The 15,106-nt window shown below is 34.4% G+C and overlaps 1 protein-coding gene across 4 annotated transcripts; it reads left to right on the forward strand.

Moving 5' to 3' along the window:
• The first annotated feature begins 268 nt into the window (after positions 1-268).
• On the forward strand, positions 269-14,120 carry LOC138330216 (uncharacterized). 4 transcript variants are annotated; one of them, XM_069277669.1, is made up of 8 exons: positions 269-379; positions 7,418-7,533; positions 7,909-7,987; positions 8,299-8,418; positions 8,901-9,017; positions 10,029-10,121; positions 10,602-10,723; positions 11,449-14,120. In XM_069277669.1, exons 2-7 carry the CDS (start codon positions 7,438-7,440, stop codon positions 10,712-10,714), a joined length of 618 nt encoding a protein of 205 aa, XP_069133770.1. In that variant the 5' UTR covers positions 269-379; positions 7,418-7,437; the 3' UTR covers positions 10,715-10,723; positions 11,449-14,120. The 4 variants fall into 4 exon arrangements, with proteins under 4 accessions (XP_069133770.1, XP_069133772.1, XP_069133773.1 ...); XM_069277670.1 differs by lacking the exon at positions 269-379 and adding an exon at positions 4,668-4,781; XM_069277671.1 differs by lacking the exon at positions 8,901-9,017.
• The last annotated feature ends 986 nt before the right edge of the window (positions 14,121-15,106 follow it).

A 15,106-nucleotide genomic window follows, 5' to 3' on the forward strand; every position in this document is an offset into this window, starting at 1 on the left:
GCCATATATGATTCTATTTTTTTATGCAGTTGTAAGCTGTCGTGTTACACTTTTGAAAAACCGAAAAGACTATAAACACGATGTACAATATACGTTTTTTTCTTGGCATGCATAACGTAACATGAACATAAAATTCTGCCTGGTTCATAACAGGATTTTTTTCTCGAAAATAATTCAGAATTTTTAATGAATTACTGTACATGTATGGTAATTTTTCACTTGGAGTGATTTCCCCTTTGTATTGATGACGTCAATAAGTTGTGACGTCACACTTTTGCATTCGTTGTCAAGCCCAACACATTGCGGAACTTCTATAATCCTCTAAATAATTTCATCCAAAGTTCAACTACAGCGGATCCGAATAGTCTGTACTGTATAGGTAAGTATTTTATTCCTATTACTATCGATATGGTATACCATTATACAGTGGATCCAAATAGTCTGTACTGTATAGGTAATTATTGTATTCCTATTACAATTGATATAGTATTATATACGGAAATGTAGTAGGTCTACAGTATACATCAGTGGCGTAGCTAGAGGCTTTTACATGTGCATGCCCAGGCGAGGGGTCTGGGACCGGCTTTTATATCTCTATCTCGTTCCAACAAGAGTATGTGTCAGTATAGATTGTACACTTACTCTGGGTTGGGATTTTGGAAAAATAATCCCACATCTAGATAAGGTGGCCTTTTCTTATTTAGATGACTGAATATAATCTAGTCCGCTAAACCTGCCTATATTGTAAGTTGTTTTTTTTTAGTTTTTTTTTTTTTTTTTGCCAAATATATAGACTTTATATTAGGCAAAAAATAAATAAATAAATAAAAAGCCTAATAATATAGGCAGGTTTTAGCGGACTATCTAAGTAGAATCTACTCTGTGTCACTATAATTTGCGAGGACCTGTGTCACTTTTCGATGTTTCGGTTTAAGCTTGAAAAATCCATCTTGTCGTTAATTGTGTCTTCTTCATATAATCGCACCAAACAACAGAAGCACTAAACACCCAGAATCCGTAGGTTGATGGTACTTCAGGTTTCCATTTCCGGACTTCCAAACTGCACGGGTATATTTCAGTATCATTAATTTTAGATAAATAATCTACGTTAAGGTTATTTTTTTTACTTTGATTTTACATTACATTCAAGAATTTGACGGATCGACATAGATGTTTTAACTTTACAAGACCATGAGTAACCCATACTAGGATTTTTATGTGCAAGCCCGGGCTTTTTTATCGAGCAAGCTACGCCCCTGGCCTGTTAACATACATGCTTATGGTTGTAACATACTGACAGAGAGAAATGATTCGCCGCCGACATCCTCGATATTCTAGGGATTACTATCACTCGTTATAATAACGACAGTGAAAATAACCCTTGGAGTATCGAGGCTGCACCGCGGGCATAAACAATATTAATAATTTGGGTAGCAATTGATTTTAATCGTTTATATATAGATATATGTACTTAAGAGCGGACATGAAAAAAATAAAATTAATGCGTGGGAACGAAATACTATTGCGTTCGAACGAAATACTATTGCGTGGGAACGAAATACTATTGCGTTCGAACGAAATATTATTGCGTGGGAACGAAATATTATTGCGTGGGAACGAAATACTATTGCGTGGGAACGAAATATTATTGCGTGCGAACGAAATACTATTGCGTGCGAACGAAATATTGCGTGGGAACGAAATAATTATTTCGTGGGAACGAAATAATTATTCCTTGGGAACGAAATATCGGTTTACCTTTGGCTATTTCAAATGTGGCAGTCTGCAATTTCATATCAATATTCTTTGTAATTGGTCATTTAAAGTGGTTTTGTGTAAACCTTCTTAATAAGGTATATTTTATAAAGTATATTATGCTTCTAAACCATTAATTTAAAATCTATTGCATGTATTATTTAGATTTGTATTCTATTTCAGTATTTGTCTTCAATGATTTGCATTAAAATTGTAGAGAAAGTCATGTAAATTCATTGTTTTACTTTTTAAAATAGTTGACTAAGTATTGATACAAAACAACTTTCGTTGTAACACAATTGCACACATTCAAATGGAAATATTGAAGCATAATGTATTAAAGTCATATACCCAGTAATATAAAAGCACATATAATACTTTTATTTACGGCAGCGTGTTAACACCAATATATAGTTTTATTTATCATGTCCATACAGATTATTATCTTAATATCTTTTTAGTATCTATTGTTACAGTATCGTGTACATTTGTACGTACGTATGCACAAACACCTATCTTGTACGTCTGTACGTACATCGTTGTATCATGTACGTACAACCTAGTATGTTGTACCTACAAATTATTATCTTGTACGCACAACTTCATATCTTACAGATTATTACAGTATCTTGTACGTACAAATTATGATATAGTACATTTGCACGCATAACGTAGTATCTTGTACGTACAAGTGTATATACTAATTTGTTCATATGTACAAGATACTATATTACAAGACTCTTTCATAAGTGCATATGAAGGATAGGGATATTCTACCCGAGGGTCACAAAATGTAGTAAAACCCGAGGCTTGCCGAGGCTTTTGCAACATTTTGTGATCCCGAGGGTAGAATATCCCTATCCTTCATATCCACTTATGAAAGAGTATTTTTCTTTCATACCACGACGTTTTACTGCAATTTTACAACTATAATATCCCGCCATTTTGAAATAAATTCGAAGAAATCCACGACTGGAAGTCAATTTCCATACATGAAAAATTACGTGATATTTTCAACACAAATTCCGTTGCTTGCACCTTTTATAGTAAAACCAGTCAATTTTGTGAAAAAAAATGTTAAAATTTTACCGAGGAAATAGAGATTTTGTTGACGCCGTGACGTCACGAGGCTTTATTGCATGGGTAGCCATGCAATACAGCCTCAGGCGACATGAGTGTATTGCCCTAGACCAGCCAGTATTACACGTGTAGGTATGAAAGAAATATATATATGCTGTACGTACAAGATACATGTAGGTACAATTATAAACATGTATAGTGTCCCCTGTACGCCATCATAGGTACGTGTATTTCATTAGATATATAAAGTATAATACAAAAAACAAGACGACTTTAAATCGTTAAAAATAAGGAAAACATCTTTTTTAGATAAGGTGCCGTTTCATAAGTTGTAGGCCATATCTTAATCATATTACTACGGTGGCATGATTACTGTCATATCATCCATGTATGATAATGAGTTCAATAGTTATTTCGTTCGAACGCAATAATTATTTCGTTCGAACGCAATAATTATTTCGTTCGCACGCAATACTTATTTCGTTCGAACGCAATAATATTTCGTTCGCACGCAATAGTATTTCGTTCGCACGCAATAATATTTCGTTCCCACGCAATAGTATTTCGTTCCCACGCAATAATATTTCGTTCCCACGCAATAGTATTTCGTTCCCACGCAATATATTTCGTTCCCACGCAATAATATTTCGTTCGAACGCAATAATATTTCGTTCGAACGCAATAATATTTCGTTCCCACGCAATAATATTTCGTTCGAACGCAATAGTATTTCGTTCCCACGCAATAGTATTTCGTTCGAACGCAATAGTATTTCGTTCCCACGCAATAATTTTATTTATTTCATGTCCGCTCCCAGCCACCGTACTTAACACAAAATACATGTAATATTTTGATTTGCTTTTTATGTCAACGAGCACAAATGTATTGTAATACCTATTAATGATGTAGATACAAATGAAGAGCCATCATGAAATGGTGAATGTACAAGAGGAAAGTCGTTGACTTTTATTTTTTATGCATATATATTTATATATATAAAAGTATAATTATAACAAACGGGATCCTAAGGAACCCATGCTGTTTAAACACAAAACGTCCGAAAGTGCAACCCCAAGATATTTATTTTTTTACTTGCTCCAAGATGTACCGTTTAGATGTAGAATTTGTTTTTGGTTTCCATGGTTTATCATTTTTTGCATTTATGATGCCCTCTCATTATCTGCCCATTGGTGTAGAATGGTCTTGGTATCGATTAATGTCTCTGTATAGGAGACAGTTAACAACAAAAGGCTTTAAGCTCTTTTAAACCAATATCACTTGTGTAAATTACTTATGATGACGTAGACGTATCGGTATTTTTATTGCCAGAGAATGTTTCATTCATGCGACCCCACCCCTTCTTAGTTTTGTAGAAGTTCATGATAAAAAGCTTATTATTTTAAAAGTGCCTTTCGCAGAGGGGCTGATTCTCTAGATGGAATATATCTGCAACGTCATGTATGAATAAAAAGAAATAATAATAAAGGATCAAGTACTGAGCCTTGTGGAATTACAACTTTAATTTCAAATTATGCAGATAATCTTTTGTAGTCTCTGCAATTAATAGTTTTTCTTGAAGGAATACCTGTAAGATGTAAATGTGATGGCATATAATTTTGGTTTACAACAATTTGTTTTTCGAAAATCTTCTTAATCATGAATAAATCAGGTAATTGACATGTACATTACGACTTAATATAGGTGCGTAAAATGATAATACCACCGCAAGGGATCAATGCAGCAGTCTAATACTATATGGTGTAATTAACTAATTGCACTTTCATTTGGAGTGGTTTCCCCTTTGTATTGATGACGTCAATTAGTTGTGACATCACACGGTTGCATTAGTTGTCAAGCCCAACACAGATTGCGGAATTCCTATAACACTTTCCATAATTTCATAAAAAGTTCAACTTCAGCGGATCTAAATAGTCTGTACTGTATAGGTAAGTATTGTATTTCTATCATACATTATACATTTTAATACCTATTAATGATGTAGATACACTACTGTGGTATAAGCTTAGATCACAGGGCCTCGTTCCTAATGATGAGATGTGTAAGATAGGTCCCGTCTGTTTACGTGACCTAACTAGGTCCTGCGCTTATACATCTAGGATCTTGATCATGAAGATCATGCTTTAAAACCTCAAATTTGTTATGTACAGTGTTAAGTACAGGTCAGTAAAAATATGTTTTACTCAATCGCAATATCACGGAAAGTTTCCGGATGTTTCGATTGTATTGTTATGTATTTGACGTATAGCATTGACATAATGCTTGATCCTTCAATGCAACTTGGAATTTATGCTTCAATGAATTCCATTTTCCAAAGGATGTGCTTCATAAAACAAGGAATTTTTATCTTCAGTAATATTTTGGTATAAGTAATACGTATCTAAAATGCAATCATATAGAAATCTATGATAATGTTAGTTTATGAAGATGGTTCAAAGCGGTTTCCCCGCTCGTAACATCTGTATGTGGAATTCTGCTGATTTTTTTTTCGTTTTGAAAAACGATGTTTCCCCGATTTTCGCCAACTCAACACATGTTTCTGGACTCGCTGTGAAAACAAGTACATACATGCAGGTCTTTCGCGGTATAACTAGTACTACTGGCCATGGAAAATGCTCATGAATAAGTCTAATATTCTGTACGGCACATGATTTTATAACAAGTTATCGCAAAATAAGGCAAAATCCCAAACATAACCGAACATTCCTAAAATTGTGTAAAATAGTAATTCCCCCATCGTAAAAAGAGACACACCCCCTCGTAAAAGAGATGACCCCACGCGTACGGTACAGCCTACACCCGGTGTACGGTCTAAGGGAGATAACTATACTTAATGTATACCTGTTATTCCCCTTTACTGAATGGACAAGTAGAAGTTGAGAACCACATCTGTTCAATTTATATACATGTACACATAGAAGTCTATAGAATAAAATACTATCATTAGCATGGAACTGTATCAAACACCTTGATTCAAGGTCCTTGAAATAATAGAAGTATTAGGCCGACAAAGTATTTATAATCAACTAGAAATCGTGAAATTTCATCTCCGAAAAAAGTGTAAAGAATAAGTATAAAAAATGTTTCTAACTCACGAGATCAAGTGGCCGTGAAACAGTGTGTTAGCCACGAAAATCGACATTGTTGAATTTGTTTCGGTATATAGGTAAATAAAACGATTTACAATGTCTACCGCTGATTCTATGATACCAAAATGCCGTTTTTTATGATTTCGGTTGAAAAACACGAGTTTCAATTTAATTATATATCTTTATGCTTATTTTAGAGAAGAAATCTTCACGACTTTTGCGAATGAAGTTTCCTGAAAACACGAATATCCCACGAAATCACGATCATAGTGTTATCCGTGCAAAAACTACCGTCTATATCATATTTGTTACAGTATATTTGAATCATACGAGGCAGCTAAGGGGTTCCACAATCTTTCATCAGGGTCTTATATACATGCATGACACTTGAACATGAATTTTGTTTAGATATTTTGCTGGATTATCATGTTTTTTACAACATCACAAACAAGTTAAAAATTATATTGGTAAGTATTGGTATATTTTTTCTATACTTTGTGAGTGCAGTATTTTTTTTTCAATGAAGGAAAATGTTTATAATGCTTTCAACGTACCTTATTTAACGTGTAGTAGCCTAACTCGCAGTATCGACGGAAGTCAATCTTTCTAGCGAGATATACTACTAACAATGTGTATGTATAGTGTATGGTGCGTCACATTTAATTTGTTATGTATTATTGAAAGAAATGCATGTACATAGGTAAATATTATAAGACTCTTTCATACGTGGATATGAAGGATAGCGATATTCTACCCGAGGGTCACAAAATGTTGTTAAACTCGAGGCTTGCCATTTATGATAAATGCAGCTGATTCTGCAGCAAATATGTTCTCAGGCTTAGGGTAGATAAACGAAATCATAGATGCGATTTGCACATGGGACTGTGCGTGTGATGATAAGAGGCCACGGAACTTAGAGAGAGTATTTGCAAAACAGAAATAAAAAGTCAAATAATTTATTATGTAAATGGAGCTGGTCAGTGTGGCTTATACAAAGTATTAAATACGATATCTGTTAGTAAACTGACCGAATATGCTTCTATGACTACTATAAAATTGCTCATAACATTTGCGGGGAGTTTAATTTGTAAATTCACATATTTTAATACCTCGTGAATATTTTCAAAAGGCACCGTTTTACATGTCTTGAATGATACTTTCAAAGATCACAACGAAGTTTTGCGAAAATAGTTGTCAGCGAATAAGTTACAAAGCACAAATCGCGAAATTTTTCACCCGCGAAATTATAACTAATATATTATTATAACTATACAGTAAGTCGGTAGAACCGTAGTTTTTCACATTGGGACCCGTGTTTGATTACTGGTCGGGGTACTCCAAGGGATCATGTGTATTTCCCCCTGTTTTTCCACAATTATATTACCCCACTCTCTACACCCCACCCATTTGATGAAGCTGAGTTAACTGTCATCCAGCTTTATCAGCCATTACAATTTTGATTGGTTTTTTTCCAGACATTTGATTGATATTCAGAATGTCATACGGAGGAAGAAGACCGTCTGGTAGCTACCCGAGAAGGCAAGTGCCTCCTCTGTCGCCAACCCTACGCCCAACCTATGCCGAGCCAAACGTGAGTTACAAAATGTGTTTCTTCTGAATATGGATATGTTTTAAGTATCACACACGGACGCGATTGTACCACAGTTTTTTATGAAAGATATTTGTAAATGTAAAGGTGAATTATCAATTTTATGTTCAATTTTCTATAAAGGTCAGACTGAATAGAAATTAAATATATAAATATGTTTGTGACTTTCCAAGTAATATATACCGATATCACACTGTAAATTCACTTATCTTCGCATACTATTAACTTCGCGCGTTTTACAGACAATAAGAACTCACGGAAATTTATCGCAGTGTAAATAAGTTGCTTCAAAGTGGACAATATAAAATTGACGTGGCTGTGAAAGATTTGATAAAAAAGGTGTTAATGTTATATCAGGTACCACGCCGAGAGCCTGTCATTCCGCCCAGCGTTGCTGAGAAGTACGCCGATGGCGCCACCTACCGCAGACACCGCAGTAAGTATTTATAATAGTATTGTATCTGTCAGAGTTGCTTCCCTTCTTCTCACTCCGTTAGATTATATATTTATGTACTTTTTTCTGTCTATCTCATACCTCTCAATTCACCTTTTTTACATTCTTCTTTATTCACTTTTTTCCATTTGTGTACTTTGTCTTTCTTCTACCTCTCTATCCACCTATCTATCTTGTTTCTCTATTTTACATTCCTTTTCTCTGTCTATCCCCTTCCTCTCAATCCACCTTTCTTTATCTTCTTTCATTCTTTCTGTCTATCATCTATCTTTCTATCCCTTTCTTTCCTGTAGTCAAGACCGTGTCTCCTGTGGATCAGAGCCTCTATAACATTTCCGATCTGAGTAAGAAAGTCATTTCGCCCAGCGTCTCTGAGAAGTACACCGATGGCGCCACCTATCTCAGACATCGGAGTAAGTAATAGTATAGACATGTAGTCATATTGATCTCTTCGAGTTACTTCCCTTTGTATAAAAGGTAGTTCTTACTAGAATGTAATTGTGAGTTAGGGAGGAAGAAAACGTTCTTAGTAGATACTTTAGTTTTTCTGTTGCTAAACCTTTTTTGCTATTTTTACTGCTTTTATCGTCTTTGACATTATTTTCTTTCTTCTTGTCAATATCCTTCATTGTTTCTCTGCCAACCTTCTACCTCCTTATCCGTTTTTCTTTCTTTATCTATTTCTTTATGTTTCTTTCTTTCTTTCACACGTCTACTTCCTTTCTATCAACCTAGTTCGTTCTCTATCTCTGTTTATCTTCCTCTTTTTCCACCTTATCGGTTTTTCTTTCTCCATCTTCTACCTGTCTATCCATATTTTATCATCTTCCTCTTTACCTTCTTCTTTCGTTTTTTCTGTCTATCTTCCATCTGCATATCCTCCTCCGTTCTGTAGCTTCTGTGGATGAGAACCTCTATGACATTTCCGATTTGACTAAGAAAGTCCCTCCTGTCATTCCGCCCAGCGTCGCTGAGAAATACGCCGATGGCGCCACCTATCGCAGACACCGCAGTTAGTAATATTAAATAAGTTAGTCATTTTTCAAAAACACATTTTTATCTATCAAAGTTACTTTCCTTTGTTTGTCTTCGTCACTATACATTAACCATATGTATTAAACTATTGCTTAGGAGGATACAGAAAACTTACATAGTACAAAACTTAAACCTACATTTCCTGTTTCTGAACTTATTTATATTTTTTCTGCCTCTTCCTTTCATTGTCTTTGAAATTTTTCATATTTTCACCTTTCTTTCTTTCTTTCTTTCTTTCTTTCTTTCTTCTACCTCTTTCTTCTACTTCTTTCTGTTTTCTAACTCTTTATCAGACTAGGTATATCTTTCTTTTTATCGATTTTCTTACTCTGATTCCTCCGCTTATGTTCTTTCTGTTTATCTTCTACTTCTTTATCCATCTTTATTTCTTTCCAATTATTTCTTTATTTTTTTATTCTATCTATCCACATGTCTACTCGTTTTTTCTCTGTTTATCTTCTACCTTTCTCTCAACCATTCTTTTTCTCCTTTCTATTCACTTCTTTCGTATTTTTTCTCTGCCTATCTTCTACTTCTCTATCCACCTTTCTTTATATTCATCTTTATCCTCTTCTGCAGTTCTTTTTCTCCATCTATTCTCTACCTGTCTTTCCACCTATCTCTCTTATTCCCCTCAATCTTATTCCTCTCTATCTCTTTCGTTCTTTTTCTCTGTCTTCTTACTCTTCTTCCTCTTTATCCATCTTTCTTTGTATTCCTCTTTGTTCACTTCTTTCCTTCTTTCTTTCTATCAATTTTCTTCTTCTCTATTCACCTTTCTTTATAGTCCACTTTGTCCTCATCTTTCCTTCTTTCTTTCTATCTTCTATCTCTCTATCCACCTCTTTTTATCTATTTCTTTATCCTCATCTTTCCTTCTTTCTATACATCTTCTACCTCTCTATCCATCTGTCTATCTTGTTTCTCTATTTTTTTGTCTTTCTCTCTCTGTTTATCCTCTACCTCTCTATCCGCCTCTTTCCTGTAGCCAAGCCTGTGTCTCCTGTGGATCCGAGCCTCTATGACTTTTCTCACATGTCTACTAAGCTCCCTGCTATTCGCCCACCTGCACGTGGCAAAGGTAAGCACTCAGGACTCAGGATATTTCATAATCAATATATGATGTATACCGTATTTACTTTATTCTCACATATTGTAAACTTTGATACAATTTTATTTTTTAAAATATCAAATTTTACGACCAGTGCTTTCTTTTCCAAATTGAATATTTTGTAAAGATTGTGCTACATGTATTGCCGCTTCTAAAACCCCTTACTCACTGATTACATTCATTACAAACAAAAACAAACATCTAATTATAATAGCACCCGGTTGTAGGATCATTTATTATTTAATATACAAGTTCGTTTTCACAGACTCTTTGTCTTAAAAACCCCAAAAGCACTAGTACTGTTATGCTGCCCCAATACTCCTGGGAGTATAATCACTCCAAATGAATCCATCTTTGTTTCTTTGAATGCTATGCCCACGTACAGTACCCCTAGGGGATTAGGAAAGTTAATAAAAACTCCAAATTCAACAATATTTTGATTTTCTTCAGAGTGCTATGCACCAGACTCCAACAGGCCAGGACAAGGAAGGTGTTCCCAGCGCTCAAGGACTCTTGGTGGAGCGGTCGGTTTCAAATCTAGCTCTGGTGTAAGGCGATACTAAATATTCACAGTAAGTGTGTTGATTTGAGTCGAATTATGGATGATCCATAATAAGGATTACTAAAGTGTTTGGATGTTAACACAACTTATATACCATTTTGTGGCAGGAGTCATTCATAGAAGCCTGTTAAATTTCATCTCCAATTTCCAAGGGTTACGATCACTTAAGATCCCTACACCCCTAGACTCTATCATAGCAAATTTTATGCCAGCTTAGGGAGGTAACCAACAATCGCAGGCCTGCAGATAATTCATTTGAAGATTTACAGAGAACGAAGCTCAATTTTAAACCATACAATGCACTATTGTTCGATTCTTGTGACGTTACTTCAAAAACCCAAACTACCTACTCATCCAAACTCGCACACAGAGCTTTCATTTTTGCTATGATATATTCCAGGGGTGTAGGGATCGTAAAATGATTACTGGAAGTGGATGGTAGCCAACTGGATCTGACAGTCATTTTGCAGATTTATACACATTTCACGTGAAAGTTATTAAGTGTAAAGTTTTGATAATTCTTTGCTATTTAGATATTACGATCGTAGACCTGAGTGTCTTGAAAACGATGCTTACATTGTTTGCAGTTGTGTCAGTTTTTGCCTGTTTAAGTTTTTGTTGTCCCTTTTTAAACCAATGCAAATATAAACCTTTTGTTCATAATATTTTTTTGTATTACACATAAAAAACTGTCATGCTATTTCTTATTTATGAAATTCCTTTTTATACTTTCAGAAAACCCTAAATTCTGTATCAAGATCTCTGCAAAAACTGCTGAATTTGAAATCGAATTATGAAGAAAACTTTTATTGAAGCTGGTAAATTATGAAGAATTACTTTTAATGAAGATTTAAAGCATGAACAATTGGTTTTTCGGAAGCTGCTAGATTATGAAGAATTACATGTTTGAAGCTGTTAAAGAATGAAGAAATAGCTATTTTGAAACTGCCGAAGTATGAAGAAACAGTCTTATTGAAGGAGCTAGATTATGAAGAAATAGTCTTCTTTGAGGTGCTAGATTATGAAGCTGCTAGATTATGAAAAAAATAGTGTTACTGAACCTGCTAGGTTATGAAGAAATAGCCCTGTTGAAGCTGTTTGATTATGAAACTACGAGATTTTGGAGAAATAGTCTTATTCAAGCTATTGAATATTATGCACAAATATTTTTATCGAATTGCTTAATTATGTAGTACAGTAACATACAGATTATCTTATCGAAGGTGCTAAATCATGAACTTGTGTAGTAATGTACAATATACTTGATGTATTGCCTGTTAGCCTCAGTGGTGTTGGAGCTCTTGGTCATGCTTGGTAGGTAAGCAAAGATATGTTTTTTCTCTTTATTTTTTTTTTATCTTATCTAAATATTTGAACATGGAACTAATGCCTTCCTAAACCCCACCAGTTATTACCGATATAACGAGGTCCAAACTTTGAATAGTTTACATATCATCGATAAGTTATAGAAATATCCGAAAAAAATGGTGTAAACCGTAGGAGAATTTTTGTTTTAAATAGCATGAAATATCATAATAGAAGAAAAGCAATTTCCTGAAAATTTGCACATAAACGAAGCACAATTCAGAAGGAGAGGAGTTGGTAAAGAAACGGAGCATTGTGTGTATACAATGAATAACAGTCGCTATACAAACTATCTTGAGAATATTTAATGGGGCATGGTATTCAAGAAAATATCACAGGATCCAGATTGCTGTGATTTGTCACTAGAAACGGGAATGTCATTGAATTGGCTCAGTGATATTTTGCCATACCAATTGGTATATCACTTAGGCAGTGTTTTCAGGCACGGAATAAGGCACGAAATACCTAATGTTAAAACCAATGGTCAGGAGTACATTAACTTTGCGATGCTAAAACTGATAGGCGCCCTAACTTGGTAATGCTAAACTAATGGGCGCCCTAAATTTGCACTGCTAATACCAATGGGCGTTTTAACTTTGCAATGATAATCACGTGTACTAATATTGCATTGCTGAAACTAATGGGCGCTCGAACTTCGCATCGCTAAAACTAATGGTTGCCCTAACTATACAATGCTAAAACTAATGGGCGTCTTTACTATGCAATGCTTAAACTAATGGGTACCCTAACTATGCAATGCTACAACTAAAGGGCATCCTAACTTTGCATTGCTAAACCTAATGGACGCCATAGCTTCGCATCGCTAAAACTAATGGGCGCCCTTACTATGCAATGCTAAAACTAATGGACGCCCTAGCTTCGCATCGCTAAAACTAATGGGCGTCCTAACTATGTAATGCTTAAACTAATGGGCGCCCTAGCTTCGCATCGCTAAAACTAATGGGCGCCCTAGCTTAGCATCGCTAACATTAATGGGCGTCCTAGCTATGCAATGCTTAAACAATTGGGCGCCCTAGCTTTGCATCGCTAAAACTTATGGGTGCCCTAACTGTGTAATGCTCAAACTAATAGGCACCCTAGCTTCGTATCGATTAAAAAATGGGCGCCCTAATTACGCAATACTAAACCTAATGGGCGCCCTAACTATGTCAATGCTTAAAATAATGGATACTCTAATTTCGCATCGCTAAAACTTAAGGGCGTCCTAACTATGCAATGCTTAAACTAATGGGCACCCTAGCTTCGCATCGCAAAACTAATGGGCGCCCTAACTTTGCAGTGGCAAAACTAATGGGCGCCCTTACTATGCAATGCTAAAACTAATGGACGCCCTAGCTTCGCATCGCTAAAACTAATGGGCGTCCTAGCTATGCAATGCTTAAACTAATGGGCGTCCTAACTATGCAGTGGCAAAACTAATGGACGTCCTAACTATATACAGTGCCAAAACTAATGGACGACCTAGCTTCGCATCGCTAAAACTTATGGTCGTCCTAAATGTGTAATGCTAAAACTAATAGGCGCTTTAGCCTCGCATCGCTAAATAAATGGGCACCTGATTGCGCAATGCTTAACCTTATGGGCGCCATAACTTTACAATGCTAAAACTAATGGGCGCCCTAACTATGCAAGGTACAAAGCATATTTGGTGCCCTTATCAATGCATGATACAGCATTTTATATGCACAATGTAATCTGATAATTGGAAAGAAAAAAAAAAAAAAAAAAAAACTTTAACAAAGAAATAAAAATGAGGGAAAACTGGAGATACAAAGATAAACATATAAAAAGAGAAAAAAAAGCAAAACATATAAAATGAGAAAAAAGAGCAAAAGAAAAAAGGAAAACGTTGAAAAAAAAAAACAGAAAAAAGTAATTAAAGAAAAAATAATAAAGTAACAAAAAATAATTAAAAAAAAAAAAAAAATAGAAAAATAAAACATTAAAAAAAAATAGAAAAAATAAATAAATAAAAAAAAATGAAAAATTAGTAAAAATGAAGAAAAAAAATAGAAAAAAAAGAATACTTGCCAAAAGAAGTATGAAAACATGCCAAAGTAGTTTCAATAAGGTTGTCTCACACCCTGGAAGATTTTCCTTATAGAGTGCCCAAGCTTGATACCGTTTAAGCTTTCACTAATGCTTAAGGGAATTTCTGGGATCTATGTCTCTTACGCTTCAGGGGATTTCTCTGTGGTATATCAGCCACTCAAGAGTGTTTCTATGAGTATGTCTCTACCATACAGGACTTTTACTCTCATACTTTGGAGGGCTTTTTCTCCGAGGGTTTCTTTGAGACTGTCTCTTACGCTCTGAAAGATTTCCCCGATTGTTCCAACCGCATTTTGTACTGTTTCTCTAAGAATACTCTCCATAAATTGCCTTGTGCAAAGTATTTCATACTCGTAACTTGAGTTAAGCCTGCTCCTAACTTACGGTAATGCTGTTTAAATATTGAAATTGATAAAATTATATTCAGAATTAAATTTCGAATCCTTGCGAATAAGTTACCATTGTATTTTTATATACCATCCACTTTTAAGCCATTAGAATCTAAGAAGTGCTTTGCTTCCATATCTAAAATAGGGATTTTATCTAGACTTCGATTTTATTAATGATTGTTCACTATTCAATTTGGCCCTTGTTACTTCTGGTTGGGTTTAATGAAGAATTTTTTTTTATATATTTAAAAAAAAATTTATTGTGTATACTTAATATATATTTTATTAATTTATCTATTCAATATATTTATTTTATTAATTAATGTATTTTATATATTTATTTTATTAATTTATCTCTTTCATTAATTTATTTTATTGATTCATTTACCAATTATATTGATTTATTTATAAATGTTATTTATTTATTCATTCATCTTTGTTATTTATTTATTCTATTTCTTTATTTATCTATTCTATTTAATTTTTTGTTACAATCATCTGTTTAGATATATCTCTGTATAATTATAATAATAATTGAGACATCAAGGGAGCCACCAAGCATGACC

Source organism: Argopecten irradians, chromosome 8 (assembly GCF_041381155.1).
Source record: "Argopecten irradians isolate NY chromosome 8, Ai_NY, whole genome shotgun sequence".
Classification (NCBI taxonomy): Eukaryota; Metazoa; Mollusca; class Bivalvia; order Pectinida; family Pectinidae; genus Argopecten; species Argopecten irradians.

Coding starts and splice junctions, on each gene's coding strand:
- LOC138330216 (XM_069277669.1), top strand. CDS start 7,438: ATGTCATACGGAGGAAGAAGACCGTCTGGTAGCTACCCGAGAAGGCAA. Junction 8,419..8,900: donor CACCTATCTCAGACATCGGA/GTAAGTAATAGT, acceptor TCCGTTCTGTAG/CTTCTGTGGATGAGAACCTC. Junction 10,122..10,601: donor CCCACCTGCACGTGGCAAAG/GTAAGCACTCAG, acceptor GATTTTCTTCAG/AGTGCTATGCACCAGACTCC.